The sequence below is a fragment of the Gopherus evgoodei genome, chromosome 10 (assembly GCF_007399415.2).
Source record: "Gopherus evgoodei ecotype Sinaloan lineage chromosome 10, rGopEvg1_v1.p, whole genome shotgun sequence".
Classification (NCBI taxonomy): domain Eukaryota; kingdom Metazoa; phylum Chordata; order Testudines; family Testudinidae; genus Gopherus; species Gopherus evgoodei.
The window spans coordinates 82,786,524-82,804,239 of NC_044331.1; the positions used below are offsets into that span (position 1 = coordinate 82,786,524).

Genomic DNA, 17,716 nt, shown 5'->3' on the forward strand with positions numbered 1-17,716 from the left:
AGCACTAATAGTTGCAGAGCATCTCTTGAGCCCCGCGCCACACCCTGATGGGGAATGGGAGAGTCAGACATCTGGTGTGCACAGCAATGAATTCCCTCATGGACTTGGGTTAGAAGAGACAATTCAGTCAGATGCTCCACAGACCTGAACCCACCTGGGCAAGCCAAGCAGGAGCGGCAGTTCCCGGACACTTTTATTCAAGTCCCGGCAGTTTGTTTCCAAGAGAGCTGCATGAACATTCGGTACGCAGACCTTAGGACTAGGTTTTTGATCCCCTCAGTAACCACAGTGAATTCAATTTAGCTCCTTGGTTATCCACCAGAATCTGGGAGGCTCAGATGTCTGATATGTTTTAGCCTGCCACATTAGGGGTCCAGACTGGCAGCAGTAGCTATGCCACTGTAACCCCGTAGCGTAGACACAGCCTACAGTATTGGAAGGCATTTTTACCGTTGCCGTAGGAACTCCGCCTCCCTGAGCGATGGTTGCTAGCTTGGTGGAAACATTCTCCCGACAACCTAGCTTTGTCTGCACTGGGCATAGCTACGGTGCCAAGGGGGGTGGATTTTTCATACCCCAGAGTGCTGTAGCTATGTCAACCTAAGTTTTAAGAATAGATCAGGCCTCAGTCTCTTCTGCAGAGCTGGAAACCCTCTGCACTGGCCAGCTGGGAGCTTCAGCGTGTAGGTACATATGTTTGGAGTGTGTGTGATTTTTCTCTTTGCAGTGCAGAGGCCACTTGTGTCTACTAGTTGACCCTTTGCTTTCAGCCATGCATACCAACCTAGAGAGTGCACCCCACAAATGCCTGGGGGAGACTTGCTTTGGCCCTGTGTTGGGAAGGAGAAATCATTCCGAATGGCTGAGGTTTGGTAGCCTTCCCCAGCTCATGGCTGAGTGTTGCCTTGGCCTTCCACACACGACAGGCTCTAGTGAAGCCCAGCGATCAGTTAATAATGAGCACCGCTGGTCACTTAATGTGGCAGGTTATTTGCTGCTCACGGTTCATTGGAGAGGCTGTGACAGGGCAAATAATTTTGTATTTTTTTTAAATAAGGAAAAAAGGATGCTTTGTGGCCTGTGTAGCTTGGATTTATTACAGCCTTCTTTACCAAGTACAGAGGAATCCTTGAGGAAGATCAGGAGGAGTGGTAGTATGGCCTAGTGGATAGGCTGCTGGATTGGAAGTTAGGAATCCTGGGTTCTGTTCCCAGCTCTGCTACTGACCTGCTGGGCAAGTCTTTTCCCCATCTGTGCTTGTTTCTCTCCCTCACCCCCCAATGTGACCTGTCTAGTTTATTTACAGTGCATGCCCTTTGGGGTTAGAGGGACCATGTCTCCCTATGCACAGCACCCCCACGAGGACCCCATCTCAGCTGGAGCTGCTACACACTCCCACAATATACATAAGAGAAAAACAGAGGCAAGTCTGGGATAGGGTTCAAAATGAAAACTCTTGTCTAGCCCCTTTGGGCAGTGAAATTCCATGTGCTGGGGGTGTCTCCCCTGTAAACCGTCCCCAGGCAAGCAAACTGAAGTCAACAGAGCTCTGCCTCTTTGTTACCAGCCTCAGCACAGGGGGAGGGACTGGATGACCTCTTGAGACTCCTTCCACCCCTGTGTTTCTGTGATCAGCTGAGAATCTGGTCCAAAGGATTGCCAATGTAGGTTAAAGCAAGCGGACGGAAAGCCAGGGAGAAGACAAGGGCAAAGAAAGTATGACCGTGTAGTTGCTTTGTGGGGCAGTAAACGTGATTACGCTGATTTTTACCATATCAGTTTACAGGACTAGAGTTAATTAGCTTCCTTAAGTGACTTGACTTTTGTGTGTGTGGGCACATGTGCATCTAAAGGTTGGTTCCATGCGGCGATCAAGGCATATCTGAAAAGAGTTCAGTGGTGAATAAAAGTTACCTGCCCTCAAAGAGAGAGAGAGAGAAACGCTTTTGTCCTTCTCCCTGGGGAGACGCCTACCATAATGGGAAGACGCAAGAAACTGCTTGATGTAGCGCAGGAAGTTTGGCTTTGAAAAACAAAAGTGAATCAGTCAGTCACGAATGCTTGACTAACTTCATGAATCTTGTCTGGGGCTATTCATCAGAAAATAAAAATTGAACTTTCTTTTTCATAACCTGCTGCGTCTAATGTCCCAGTGAGAAGCAAACTGGTTTTGGATAAATAATTTTCCTCTCTTTAGAGCATGTTTCATCCAGAGTCCTCAAAGTGCTTCACAGACTTTAGTTGAATAAATGCTCACAGTTCCCAGGTGAGGTAGGTAAATATTTCCAATCCCTATTTTAAAGGTGTTGAAATGGAGGTTCATTGTCATTATGGGACGTGCTGAGGGACACAAGAAGCCAGTGGCAAAGTTTGGGACATGTCCCTGGAGTCCTGGTTACCAGTTTGCTCTGCTAACTGCTAGACATTGCTTCATCATAGACCTGAACTTTCAACCCAAGATTCTGAGTCAAGCCTTGGGCGTCTTCTGAAGCTCAGACTCATTGGATGCGCTTTTGGAGCCATGTCCAGGCCCCGTGTGACTCGCTGTGTAGCTGAGCTGGAGGTGAATTAGGATTTTATTCATTTTCATGCACTTCTCCACTTCCTGCCTTTCAGCAAGACCTAAAGCCACAAGTACAAAACTACTACAGGGGGGTAACTGCTGCAATGTTTGTGACCTGCATGGAATGGGAAGCCAGTAAAAAAGGAAAATCAATAAATATTTGTAAATTCCACTGGCAATAGTTATAAGAATTCTGAGATCCAAACCCTCGAGATCTTAAGATTTGGAAAAGGGCTATTTAAATGGGTGAGAACATGCACAGTGACTTCGGTTAGGATGAAAATACGGAGCAGGTATATAAACCCCACCCCTTTTGCGGCGTGAGCCAGCCACTCACTGTCTGAGGAGAGGAAGAAACTTCTGCTGTAGGCAGATTACTCCATAATTGTCCCTTTTGGGCCAGATTCTCAAAAGGGCTTAGCATTGGAGCGTGCTGAATGCTGAGCTCCTCTGAACATCTAGCCCTGAAAAGCCATCTTTGTCCAGTTCTGGTATCTTCCCTGCAACATCTGGTACTGGCCACCACCAGAGATAGGGTCTCAGACTAGTGAGGCCCCTGGTCCATATTCTGATTCCTTTGTTAGTGTGGGAGAATCCGCACTCATGACCAGGGGCAGCTCTAGGTGTTTTGCCTCCCCAAGCACGGCAGGCAGGCTTCCTTCGGCGGCTTGCCTGTGGGAGGTCCCCAGTCCCACGGATTTGGTGGCACGCCTGTGGGAGATCCGCCGAAGCCGCGGGACCAGTGGACCCTCGCAGGCAAGCCGCCGAAGGAAGCCTGCCTGCCTCCCTTGCGGTGACCGGCAGAGCACCCCCTGTGGCTTGCTGCCCCAGGCACGTGCTTGGTGTGCTGGTGCCTGGAGCTGCCCCTGCCCATGACCCTGATGCACAGGTGACCTTGGACAGTCAGGAGTCTAAATTTCTACTTTAAGAGAACCCCTGTGGACAGCTGCCCGAGAACTCTTGCAAGATTCCCTCCTGGCTAGTGCTTTTGTGGGGGATTGTCAGTAAGAGACGCAGAGTTAGACAACTGCAGAGTAATGAGTGCAACCAGACAGCTGCTTGTTCTCCAAGAGAGAAGTTTGGCATTGTGGGGTTGTGAATCTCACTTGGACTTGAATACAGCAAATCTGCGGCGAAATCGCCCTTTGCCAAAGACACAGAACAGGAGTTTGAGGGACTGGTTTCTTTGCCAAACGAATACATTTATTCTCTCTGTCACATAAGAGCAAAACAGTTTCCCTGATTAGAACCAGGAATTGCTGGGAGGTTACATACAGCCTTGCACATGTTGTTCTGCCATGCCAATATCCACAGTGCAGAGTCCCATAAAGCCAATGCATGAAAACACTCCCATAACCCCGAGGCATGAAATATACAACTTAATAACGAATAGCATTTAATCTTCCTGCAGTTGCTGACTCGTTCACCACAAGCAGAAGATGTTGGGATAAATTTGAGCCTTTTAAACTGATAAAACTGCAAAAGTTGTGAGGCCAATTGATGGTTAAGGTGGCTGGCTGGGCTGCATCTCACATGGATGCTGTTTCCAGTGTGCGGAGGAATCCTCCCCCATGAGCAACCTTGCTGTGTGCTAATTCAAACCATTGCTCCCAGAGGAGGAATTACTTCGGAGAACTGCTTGGAGCAATAAGGACTCCTTTGCATGCTTGTTACTCTTGCCTGAAAACATTATCCTGGGGCACAGCATGGCTCCATTGTGTCCCATGAAGACCTTCACCTTTGGCGCCAGGCCATGAACAGAGCAGGATTCTCAAAGGCAGCACATGGCACCCAGCTCCCATAACTCTGACAACCTCCCCTCAAGCCGGCACAGCTGCAGATTGCTTGGCGGGCCCTATACAAAATAAAGAGTTGGTGTCAGTGACGTTCCTAGCATGCAGCAGCCCCTGTCCTACAAACACGTTCCCCACTGGCTGCTTTGCTGTCAGTCTCAGCACGGAGGCCAAGGACCAGCGCACTCTCCCACCCCTCAGGAAGGTCCAAAGTTCCAGGAAAGGCTGGCAAGGGATGTAATGGGGGAAGCTTGCCCTCCTGCTGGCCCTGCTCTCTGGACCCACAGGTCTGGAGTGGCACCAGCCCTCAATTTAAACTAAAATGTGTTAAGTCATGCAGCACCTTGGCACACTGATGCCTAATTACGGCTTCCTTGGCTTTCCCATCAAGGGGTCTGTAATTAATACGAGCTGGGTTCCAGGCCAGCAGGGAGAGTGGAATTGAATCTCCCAGGTTAGTTCCTTTCGGAGAAGGCTTAGTATAGTGCAGGGGTTCTCAAACTGGGGGTCCGGACCCCTCCGGGGGTCACGAGATTATTATGTGGGGGGGTCATGGACTCCATCTCAAACCCCACTTTGCCTCCAGCATTTAGAATGGTGTTTGGTTTTAATTTGAAAGGGGGGTTGCACACAGAGGCTTGCTATGTAAATGGAGTCACCAGTATCAAAGTTTGAGAACCGCAGGTGTAGTGCAAGGCTCCATTCAGCAGAAAACTCCACGGCTCTGTCTCTCCAGGTTCCCTTTGACCTGCCTTTCCCAGCTCCCATTAGATCTCGGGGGCACACCCAGCCACTCTTAGTGCACGGAAGGCCAGGTCTGCCTTCGCAGCACGCTGCCCCTCGACACACTTCTCCTCTCACTCCCCTCCCCATGCTAAAGCATCCTACTGGTTCCTGCCGGCCCTAAGGGGACTTTTTAATGGCATGGATAATAGCTGCCTCCCTGCTGCTGGTGGAGATGGCAAGGGGTGGTGAGCTGGGATTAACTGCACACTTGATCCATGGCATACGGCGTGCAGAAATGATGCACGTGAGTGAGGCAAAGTGAGACAATAGAAATTCCTCTAGCTCTCCTAGGGACCGTGGGGAATAGCTTCCAGATGGGCATTGTCAGGGCCAAGATAATGCTAACTGGCATGCTACGGGCGCTGAGATCCTGTCTTTCTCCTTAGGCCAGGGGCATTCAATGGCAGGGCACAGTTCTGACCCCTCTGCCCTTCCCATATGGCTAGATGGGAGGGGGGTCGTGGTGGTTACTAGGGGGCTGGAGTCTGTTATTGAAAAGGGGCCCTGGTATGGAGGCACTTGAGAACCACAGTCTTACTAAGCATCGGGGAGGAATGTGGCACTGTGGATACTAAATTGGGCCCAATCCGATATCCTCTACTTGTGCTGTAGCCCTGTTGGAATCGTTGGCTCCTGAGCAAGCCTGCAGGATTGGGCCCAGAGTGCCAGCTGTTGCCTTTTGAACGGTCTGCTCGGGTTCTGCCTCCTTTGCGGCTGGGCATGCTGGAGCTCTGTGGCTGGCTTTGAACTGGGCACTTTAGATTGTGGTCCCCGTAACCTCAAGCGCCAGCATCAGGGTCAAAAATGGGAACCGCTGCTATTATTGTTACTTGCAGCAGCATGCAGGTCACCTCACCATGCCCATCTGGCATGGTGCTGCAGGTGATCCCCTGCCTCAGTTTCCCTTCACCTGGGGTATAAACAAGTTAAAGTCGGCCTTTCCAGTATTCAGGCGCGCCCTCTTGAGGAGGTCTCATTTATTTATCAGGAGAGGATAACACAAAAACCTAAACAAAAGCGACCGTCAGCTACTCCTCTGGATTAATCAGCCTTTCGTCTCGGCCCGGAGCCGAGAGTCCTTGCGGGCTGAATGCCCCACTTGCACCTTGGGCCTTTGCTGGGCATTCGGCCGGACACCAGGCTTCCCTGACAGTGTGTGGCTCTTTGCTGAGCTAGTCCCTAGCACCTTCCCTGGCAGGGCAGTGCCCAGTTTATTCTCTTGGGCTGCTATGGTCCCTTGCCTGGGAATGCTGGCTGTGGGTCTGCTCCTCTCGCCATCAGCCTCTGCTTGCCAGGGAGACCTGGCTGGGAGTAGCCGACCCATTTCCCTGGGGAGTCTCGCTCCGCAGGCATTTCCCCTGTTTGGGTTTCTCCTAGGCCCAGGGGTTCCCTGACTAACTGCCACCCAGGCATTAACTACTCACCAGTGGGTCTGGGTCAGCTCACTCTCTGTCGCGGAGCTTTTCCTGAGCCCCTCTCGGCCAGCAACCCTGTGCCATTGTTATAAGGCTGACAAAGGGCTCTGGCCAAGATCGGGCACCGCACGTGCTCACTGTGAGAGGCAGTCCCTGCCCTACAAATTCACCTTCTGCACAGACAAACCCAGCAAAGGGTAGGAGAGGAAGGGACTCGCCCAGCATCCCAGAGTCGGGAATGGAACCTAGGTGTCCTGACTCTAGCCCAGAGCTCAGGCCACTAGGCCACACTGCACCTCAACTAATTGGCTTTCTGCTCCTGGGGCTGGGCAGGATGGTGGTGCCCAGGATGTGTGTGGTGTGTGTAGTGACGAGTAACAGTAGCTCTGCTGACCCTTGCTCCTTCAGAAGCTGGGGGACAGGGGCTCACGGCGTGTTTGTCCGTCCAGGATTCTTGCATGACGAAATGCTGACTGGCTTGCAAGGCCGCGCACATGGCGCTGTGCGATTCCTGTACTGCTCTTCTTCTTCCCTGGCAGGCAGCCTGCTATTGCCAGAGGGCATTTGTCGAAGAGCTGTGCCAGCACCTTGAACATCTGTACGTCCTCCGCCAACATGCAGCCAGCGGCTCTGCTTGTTTATCAGAACACCACAAGGCTTGAGATTATGGTCCATCCTTGCAATCCATCCAGAAAACAATTGTTACTAGAGTCAGTTAATTGGCTGAGTGGTGTGTGATTGCTTTAGCCAACAGAACATCGTTACCAGCCAATTATATTACAAACACACAGAGAGAAAACACCTTCTCTGAGAAATGAGTGAACTTGTCCTCCAGCAATCGCGGGGCCCAGAATAGACTCTTCCAGAGAGCTTTTCACGGAGGCAGCTGTCTCCTCCCCATCCACTGTGCTCTCTAAATGCACGCAGGATTGAAATGGAATTCCTGCTGAGTATTGTGTGTGAAGCCAGCTTATGTAGCCCTTTGCCCACCCCGAAAAAGGAGGCTGCGGATTCACAATTTAAATGGGAAACTTGTCATTGGCCTCGGCGGCCCACATTGCGGCTGGAGAGCGAAGTGTCGCCTTTTCAAGGGGATCCATATGTTAGCAGATTGCTTCTCCTGGCACTTTGCTGTGGAGCCAGGGTGACTGTTAGAAGGGGCGATCTCAAGATGCAGCTGATGCCTTACATTATTAACGAGGAAAGATTTTTTTTAAAAATCAAAGGCACTTCTCACAGGAACTGAGGTTCACCTTGGTTTTCTATTTGCGAATAGTTCACAAACTGTTCCTACTTTCCATAATGGCATGAATGGTCGCGATGGTCCCTTCTGGCCCTATGAATCAGTTTAAAAAAGAGGGTACCAGCAGGATGGTATCCACCAGTGACCTCCACTTTGAATCCTTTTCCTCCCCTTGGGCTGAGCTCACCCTGGTTTGTTTCCCTTGGGGGCATGCTATGTAAACTGTGATATGTAACCTCTATGCAGGACAAAGACTGACTCTTTTTTGGGGGGAGGGAGGGGAGCTTTGTCCTTTTGGAGACTGGGGGTAGATAAGCTGCTGCCTTTGGTCCACTGGATAGTGCACTGGGCTGGGACCCTGCAGATCTGGTTTCTGGCTCTGTTACTGACCTGCTGTGTGACTGTGGGCAAGTCATGTCGTCTTTGTGGCTCAGTTTCCCGTCCTGAGTCTGTCTGTCTGTCTGTCTTTTTGGATTGTAGGCTCTTTGGGGCCGGGGCTGTGTTTTGCAATGCCTAGTGCAATGGGACAGCGTCTAGGTGCTGTGCTACCAGCCAAAGGTGCCCAGAGTAATAGAGATGTGAGAGCGGTTGCATGTTTTTATTATAAATTTAAATAAAATCTATTGACAAATCCCAGTCTGTGGGCTGTTCTAACCTTTCGCTTGGATGTGTCTTTGACTTTTCATTATAGATTCATTTGTTCATTGCAGTCAGAGCCATAAAGGGACCATTATGATAATTTAGTCTGCCCTCCTGCATGCCCCAGGCGTAGAATCTCACCCATCAACCTCATAACTTCTGGTTGAGTTATATGGAACTTTACACAAAAAAATCCATTCTTGATTTAGAGATTTTAACAGACAGAAAGTCCACGCTAGCCCTTGGGAAGTCATTCCAGCAGTTAGTTACCTTCACTGTCAAAAAATTGTGCTTTATTTCGGAGTCTGAATTCGTCTAGCTTCAGTTTCCAGCCCTTTGATCTCGCTCAGCCTGTGTCTGCTACATTAAAGAACCTTCTGCTAAAACTTCTCCCCGTGTAGGTACTTATGCCCTGTGATCCAGTCACCTCTTAGCCGTCTCATGGATAAACTATATAGACTGAGCTTTGCTGTTTTGTGGGTTTTGAATCGTTCTTGTAGCTCTTTGCTGATTCTACCCAATTTTTCAACAAGGAGATATCCCCACCCGCTTTTCTGTGGGCTTAATGGGATTTTAAGGTGCCTGGTCAGTGCAGAGTCATATTGTGGTGACAAAGATATTCTGAACACGTTTTTCTGGATTCAGTCTCTGGATACCGAAGGAGATTCTCTCTTAGGTATTAGTATTTTTCATAGGGTGTGATTGATTTATCCAGGACATAGGTAATCTGGACGTAGGACATTCTGCTCTTTGGTTCTCATTATTCTCCTGATTAAGGATCAATAGTGATTAACGAGCACCCATCTGAGATGAATCCTTCTTTGGACCATTGTTGGCTGAACACTCCCAAGCACTGAATAATAACAGCAGAGCAAACCAACCACGCTGTGTTTTATCAAAATCACTTTTTCTGCCAGCTCTGCTTCTCACTGGTTAGTCTGTTGATTTTACTTGATAATCTCACCCATCTCGAACTGTGCTCTGCCCTGAGGTTGTTTCCGTCTTGGACGGGCTGCTCAGAGGGGCTCTGAATTCTAGGCACTGGTCTCTATGCAGCTCCCCCCACAGCCCCGAGATGCTCCTATCTTCTCTGCTCCCCACTCCCTGCACATCTGTGACTTGCTTAGCACTGAAAGTGTCCAACTGAACAGCTGGGGCAGGCAGTGCAGAGGCTGGTGCTTCCCTTCCCCAGAGGCAATGGGGGCAGCGTGGGAAGGGAGCAGGGCCAAGGGGAACTCCCGCCAAGCAAGGGAGGGATGTAGAGCAGGGCTTGGGGTGCTCCCTGGCCCGTTCCCACAGGCAGCCCATCCTCAGCCGGAAGGAAGAGCATCCATTTTGCTTCTGAAAGCAGCTCATTCCTTTCATACGTGAGAGGCAGTAATTGAGACTCAGCCAGTCACCTCCAGTCATCCTAACCTTCAGCTCCTGGTGCCTCCTCTCCCTGGGGATCTCAAAGCACTTTACAGACTGAGTCCTGGGCAGGGGGTTACTTTCCCCAGTGAGTCAGAGGCAGAGATGGGACTAGAAGCAGGTGTCCTGGCTCCCAGTCCCCTGCTCAAACCACTAGATACACTCCCTCTTCGTAACCTTCAGGCCTCTAATGGGGAGCTTTTGCCCTCACCCTCTCTCTGTGCAGAAGTGATCTGACAGCAGGCCCTTGAGGATTTGTCCTGCTGCTGCATAGCAGCCAGGAGAGAAGCAGAACTGCACCGCTGGGCTGGCGTGAGCTGCCCCTTCCCACCAGGCAGTTTAGATGTGGAGATAAAGTTGTTGTGGGTTTGTTGATTTGGTTGATCAGCATGGCACAGGGTGGAAGCAGCAGGGACTGCCATAAAAAGGAAATAGGAGCATTAGAGTCTTGTTAATTGCTAGGATGCATCCAAAAAAATGGATAGCGGTGATGCAGCCCGTCTGCTGTCGAGCGCAGCAATAATGTTTGTGTAAAGGGAGGGTTGGGAAGGTGTTGCTAACCTGCGGGTCAGGAGGAGAGCGGAACCGCTGCTCATCACTGCAGATATAGCACAGCCAGCAGCAATTCCGATCCACCCTCAGCTCTGCATGTTTATCTACCTTGGGTACCAGAGCATCTGTGCACCTCACAATCGTCCTCTCAGCACCCCTCTGCTGTGCTGTTCTCTCCATCCCCTATGGGGGACAGGCTGGATTGCCTGTCTAGTCCCAAGTCTTGGAGGTCTTTTAGTTCCCAAGCTAGCACCATAATCTCTGGCCCATCCTTCATCTCCTGAAAGTTCTGTCCAGCACAAGGGTAGTACGGAGAGACAGTGCAGAAAGTCTGACTGCTTCATCTCATTTTCCTATTGATTTTTATGGTCCAATCATTTAAAACACAGACAGAATTAACAAAAAGGGGAGAGAGAGAGAGTGTGTGTGTGTGTGTGTGTGTGTGTGTGTGTGTGTGTGTGTGTGTGTGTGTGTGTGTGTGTGTGTGTGTGTGTGTGTGAGAGAGAGAGAGAGAGAAAGAGAGAGATCATCTCTATGAAGAAAAAGCAAAACTGGCAGGAAAAGAAGTGATTTTTACGTTTCTAAGGGTGGTTACTAACTGGATATTTGTAAGTAATTGGCTGTATCTTTTTTAAGCCATTAACATTGCATACTGTAGCTCATTAATTTATTTCCTGAGGCCCTCCAGTCAGAGCTGTGCGCAATAGTATAAATTAGCACCAGTGATACTGGAGTTTAAATTGCCAAGTATGTACCTTGCAGTAGACATTGACATTGAAAATGATCTTCCAGCTGCACCACAATATACAGTGTTTCCACAGGTGATTTTTATATAACGGAGGAAGTTTTTAAACAAGCGCCTGAGCACTTTTGAATAAGAAATAACACCTGCAGCTAGGAGAGCCATTCCCAGGACTCCCCATCCTCATGCTTCAGGGCAGACGTTGATCAGCAGCTGGAATCAGGGAGAAATTCCTTCTCCCATATGGTGCACAGTTAGTGCATTGTAGATCGTTGATATCGTTCTCCAAAGCATCTGTCATTGGTCGCTGTTGGGTGCAGGTTCCTGGGCTAGTTGGACCATTGGTCTGCTCTGGCACAATGGAAAGTGAGATACTAGGGCTTGGGATTTTGAACTAGCGGGTGTCAGTCTACTCTGGTAAAACTCGGGGAGAGGGCAGGCTCGATGGACCGTCTGGCTGTTCTGAAATGGCAGTTGCTAGGTTTTTAAGAGCTCTGCTAGGTGTCGGAGATGGATACGAAGGGATGTTTTCACTTGTATTCAGACCTCCATGCCTCCCAGTATATCCATCTATTTTAAGAAAGAATCAGATGAGGGCCTGTCAGAATCCCCCTGGTCGGCATTAGACACAAATGATCCTCTGGGTTCAGCCTGTCTGCCAGTCCCTGCTGCTGTGACACCCAGAAACAAACACTAGTGCTGTCTCTGGAGGGCTTTGGTTTGAAGGTGGGAATTTTCAAACTCTGGGATGGGCCTTGCTCCTTGAAGGGGGTCACTAAACTTATGAGCAAACTTTCGCTAGCATTGCCCCACCAGGTGGGGGTCATATTGAGAGGAGCTAGAGATGCGTATACACAAGGGCAGCATGAGTAAAAGAGAATTGTAGGAACACGAGTCTCGTTTGTGAAATGTTTGTGTGTCACCTAGCCCGACGGGGCGGGGGCTGTAGGCACTAGCTCAGTGCAAATACAGAGTAGCATCACTCTAGGTAGACAGGTCTGTAATCACAGCTTTAAGCAGTGAAACCCATGCTTCCAGTTATAGCCCCCTGCAGATTCCTTGTCCAAATAATGATGGGGAATCACTTGAAAATAGTCTCTCTCTCTGCAGTGCTTGTGGGAAAGAGCCACCTGAAGGGCCATAAGATTTACCAACTTCCCCCCAACCCACAGTCGAGGGGAGGGTGGAGAGCTGACAGTCCATCCATACCTCGCTGAGAACTTTCCAAGGGCGAGGTCAGGCCAACCCTCCAGCCCCTCAAGCCAATAGGCTGGCTCTGACCTCTTTTACGTGGCTCTACTCCAAAGACGTCGCCCCTGATTTGCACCCTCTGCAGTGTCCTCTGCCTGCCAGCTCGTGCCCCTCAAGATGTGCAAAGCCAGGCGGCATTGGTATCTCTGGTCACGGGGGGTTAGGGGGGCTGTGGCAGCTTTGAGAAGGGCTGTCAGGGAGGAAATCACCAGTTAATTTCCAGAGCCCTAGAGAGTGGGACCAAATGGGCAGGTTGGAAATGGAGGCCTCTGAGCCCATCAAAGCAACATTTTATTTGGGGCGCAAGAGCGGCACGGTTAAAGTCGAGCAGCTGCGTGTGGTCACACTTTAGGCAACTTCCATCCCAGCAGTCCTGGGGAGCCTCTCCAGAGCAGCAGCGCCCCAAGCTGCCACTGGATTTCAGCTGCATTTTGCTAACTTGTGGTCAGGGAAGCTGCAGCTGGAGTCGCACTCGTTTCCCTTTTCCTGATGGGTGGTGCAAAGTGCCTGCTGCTATGGGACATCCCCAGGGATAGGCGCTTGCGTCCTGCTGCAAAGCCTCTTCAAAGGGGATGGTCAGAATTAATCTGTCTCGACAACGTGCCCGTCTGCTTTAGCGGCTGCCAGTAGGCTGGTTGGGTTTGTCTGTAGGTGCCCAAGACTGGCACGGAGCTGGGGTTGGTTTCCTCTCCGATGCATGCATGTCCCTGCTGCTGAAGGAAAGTGCCTGGATTCGGGTGGAAAACGATCATTTTTCATATTTATTCTCCTGTTGCAGTACGAATACCCCAAGTGTGACTGTGTCACTTCTGACATGTCTGTCAAGTTTCCTAACCATAACTAAGAGACCTCCCTACACTGGGAGCTGGACATGACTTTTGAATAGCTCCTAAGATGGGTCTGTTCCATGGGGGAAGTGCTGATGAGCTCTGCCAGGCTTTTGCGTTGTGGAGGCACATTCTGAGCAGGGCTGGGCGAGTTGCAGATCTCACTCTATGGCAGAGGAAGACGGAGGCCGTGTCTGCCTGCAGTGCAAGGTGTGGGTCAGAACACTCCCAAGGCAGTGAGAGAGGGAGCAGGGCCTAGCACTGTCTATACAGACCCGACATAGCTTATATGCAGTCATTAGCTGCACAGTGCACTCTGCACCTACTGTCAGCTTAACTACAGAGATGGTGACCCGCAGAGACTCCAAAACCCAGCGTGCAGTGCTGTGTCTTGATTTGAGCAGCCAGGCCTCATGGCATGCTAGGTTCTGTAGACTGAGGACCCTCACCACCATACTAAAGACATGGATTTGTTCTAATGACAGGTTTCTAATGCATCCATTGCCAAGGCACCACCGTACCCCGTCTTTGGGCATGGAGAGAGCATCCATGATCTATAGGACAGGAGGAGTTCACCTCCAGGATGCCCGTGCAGGCCTAGCCTTTGGGACTAGCCGTCCAATCTCTCCTGTTCTTTAAAGGCAGGTGCTGAAGTCTTTGGATTCCTGGCCAATGACTTGAGGGGAGACTCATGATTGACACTGCTCCTCAGATGGTGTCATAAACAGATAGCTAAGAGTTAATGTTCTTTTACCTATAAAGGGTTAACAAAAAGTGACCTGAAACACCTGACCAGAGGACCAATCAGGAAACAAGACTTTTTCAGATCTGGGTGGAGGGAAGTTTTGAGTGTGAGTTCTTTGTTCTTTGTCTTGGTTCGGTGACCCTCTCGGCTCTGAGAGTGATCTTTCTATCTCTAGGCTTTCTAATCTTCTGTTTCCAAGTTGTAAGTACAAGGATAGTAAGACAATAGGCTTATATTGTTTTTTTGTATTTACATGTGTGTAATTGCTGAAATGTGTTAAATTGTATTCTGTTTGGATAAGGCTGTTTATTCATTTTTCCTTTTAAGCAATTGACCCTGTATATTGTCACCTTGATACAGAGACCAATTTTATGTCTTTTTCTTTCTTTTTATATAAAGCTTTCTTTTTAAGACCTGTTTAAGTGTTTTTCACTGGTTAAGGCTAAGAAATGAAGGGAGGGGGAAAATCTCATTGTGTTAGATTTACAAAGCCTGACTTTGCATACCCTCTGGGTGAGGGGAGAGAGAGATTTGATCTCTCAGTATTTGTGTTTCAAGGACTTGAAGCAGGGAATCTCCTAGGGAACCCAGGGTGGGGAAATCTAGGAGGAGGTAAAGAGGGGGAAGGGAAGTGGGTTATTTCCCTTGGTGGTGAGACTCAGGGCATCTGAGTCTTGGGGTTTCCCAGGGAAGGTTTTGGGGAGACCAGAGTGAGCCAGACACTGGAATTCTGGCTGGTGGCAGCGATATCAGATCCAAGCTGGTAATTAAGTTTGGAGGTTTCATGCTAGCTTCTCATGTTCTGAACTCTAAGGTTCAGATCTGAGTAGGAAAGTTATGACAGATGGTCACTAGGACATCACGGCTGCAGGTCTGACAAGGTTATGCCAGTCTCTCCTGTGACCAAACGTCTGAAGGTGTCCTGGGCCTGTACTTATGGAGTAAAAGGAATGAGGAGGGCTTGGGGCACCTTAGAGACTAGCAGATTTATTTGGGCATAAGCTTTCGTGGGCTAAAACCCACTTCATCAGATGCATGCAGTGGAAAATACTATAGGAAGATCTATATACACACAGAGAACATGAAAAGATGTGTGTTGCCATACCAACTGTAACTCTTACGGAGTGTTTTCACTGACACGTCTCATTTGTGCCCACTTCAGCAGCTAAATTGACACATCTCTGTATCTTCCCCCAGTGCAACACCCCAGCAAAGAACATGCAGCCTCTGACGGTCGTGACCTTGTTTGTAGCCTTGCGTTTAATATTATGCGTTAACACCATGGACTGTGCTGTGGGGCAGTGCTGGGGCAGGCTTACCAGGAATGGAAGAAAAACTTCCTGTTGTGGCTGCAAGGACCTTATTGAGAATCAAATCCGACAGCCCTGTGTTGGCTGAAAGCCGGTGTAATGCAGATGTATTTGCTGGTGTGCTTTGAATGCCCTCTAGCACGTGTTCTCTAGCACACAAGGCACCGGAGGAATGTGTAATGACTTAATCCCTCCTGCAAAGAAGTTTGGTATGATTTCCCTTTTGTAGATGGGGAAGCAGAGGTGTGAGAGCAATGGGCCGGTGGCTGAGAACCCAGAACCAACTCGCAGAATGTGCTGCCAGAAACAGGCTTTCTTTCAGAGGGGTTGAAAAATCAAGGTCCTGACTGCTGACGGCCTTCATAAGGGTCAGTAACCCCACTGCCCTGCTAACTTCTACACTGAACAATTACATTCTGCCTCCCTAAAGTTCTCTCTACATTATTGTGTGGGGTTGACGTACACTGCTAAACCATTGCTGTGTTCTTCTCCAGCACTGGCTGCAGCGATCTCTCTCCAGGCATTAGTTGGTAAAGCGCTTTGGATGAAAGGGGCTGCATAACTGAAAGGCGGCTGTTCTTAGTCAACACAATACGGAGATGTGACAGTTACCCAGGAAAATCTGAAGTATTTGTTGGCCAGTTCTGTACAAACTAATAAAATGTCAGTGCAACAAAACAAGATGGGGTAAATCCACTGCTGTCGTAACTCTGTCTAAATCTGTTTTGTACAGAGGATGCATTTTTCTCATCATTCTTCTCTTCTCTCTTTCAGAATAAAGTCTTAAATGTGGATGCAGTGAAGGTAAAGCTGCAGGTAAGTCCCTGACCCGTGTTCGTCTGCTCTGCGTGAGCCTGACCTCGTCCATGTCAGCTTGTTGGCTGTGGGACTAGTGCTGCTGGCTATGGTAACTAGAACCCTATGAATACCCAGGGTTGACTGAGGGCTTCATGAAACCCCTTCTGCACATTAGTTTGGGTTGGGTTTATGTGAAAGGAAGCTTGTTTGGGTTGTTAAACATCTTTATTAATTACCTGGATATAGGACTAGAGAACACACTGATCACATTTGCGGATGACACTAAGCTGGGGGTGTTGATAACACTTTGGAGGATAGAGCTAAAATTCAGCGGGATTTTGATACATTGGAGACCTGGGCTATAGACAACAAAATGGAATTCAACAAAGGCAAATGTAAGGTGCTGCACTTAGAAAAACCTAATGCATAAATAGAGAATGGAAGATAATTGGCTTGGCAGCACGGCTGAGAAGGATCTAGGAGTTGTGGTGGATCAGAACCTCAACATGAGTCTGCAATGTGATGCTGTTGCAAAAAAAGCAAATGTATTTGTAGGTTGCATTAACAGAGGCATAGCATGGAAGTCACAGGAGGTGATAATACCACTCTACTTGGGGCTAGTTAGGCCTCTGTTGTCGCCACCACAGCATAGACCAGGAGACCATCAGTCAATCACAAGTACGCTGGCGGAGAAGGACATTGCAGACCTCTGAAGTCATGTAGTGGGGCTGAATTCAGATCTGCTCAGGCTGAAGAATACCCAGCAAGTTGACTTTTGTATCTGTTGGGCTTTCTTAACTCGGTTCCCCAACATATGGTCTCCCCAGGGAATCTGTAAGGAAGGTACCAAAGTGCTCTCTCCCGTCTGCAAGCGACTTTCAAACGTGCTGCAGGGTAATGAAATCAGCAATATCTAACACCAAACAAAGGCTCAGCCACACGCTGGGGAGCAGCAGTTCGCGAAATAGCTTTGGCAGTTGTGATTTTGCATTAGTTCCTCTCCGTGTCTATATACCTGTTTCTTTATCTTTATAATAGCTTTAGTGGGAATTTCCCTCAGCACTGCTGAGCGGCAGCTCTGGAGACAGGCCTCTGTGCGCCATTAAACAAGTACAGCGTAGCTGGCTGCAGTGCAAGCTTCCCTTGCCTTCCATGCTAATGCCCCTCAAGCCTGATTGTGAAGGGTCCCTTGGGGAAGGGAGGGGAGGCGAGTCTCCATGGTCCTTGATCTCCCTGCTGGTTATTCTTGTGCTGGGGACACTGGTCCAAACCCAGCAGCTCTTTTCACGTTGATGACTGAACCGCCACTGGGTGAGAATGAATTCTGATTGGACTCAGCCCCGATTCAAACCAGTTACTTGGATCTTGTCTATGCTTGGAATGAGCCTTGCTTTCAGCTGCTGATTTAATTCACCCATGCAGGCAAGGAAAGCCACAACTGAAACTGCTAGAGGCGATCCCGACTTGAACTTGTATATTTAAAAACAAAAAGCCTGCCTTAAAACTCTACCAGAACAAGACACTCCATTGTACCCACCTCTCCCCCAGGGAGAACAAACAACAGTGTAGTCATGTTGCTTAATACACTACTGGAAGATGCTCAGATGTTATGGTGATAAGCTTTTGGTATAAGAACCTATAT

The 17,716-nt window shown here is 49.3% G+C and overlaps 1 protein-coding gene across 2 annotated transcripts in view; it reads left to right on the forward strand.

The window, feature by feature from the left end:
- Positions 1 to 17,716, forward strand: part of RAB26 (RAB26, member RAS oncogene family) — a 239,763-nt gene that overhangs the window by 143,865 nt on the left and 78,182 nt on the right. For both annotated transcript variants that reach the window (XR_004002399.1, XM_030578410.1), the window contains exon 3: positions 16,051 to 16,092. Coding sequence is in view for 1 of the 2 variants with exons in the window: in XM_030578410.1 (XP_030434270.1) it covers positions 16,051 to 16,092 (42 nt within the window). In the remaining variant the exon portion in view is untranslated. The remainder of the gene's footprint in view (positions 1 to 16,050; positions 16,093 to 17,716) is intronic.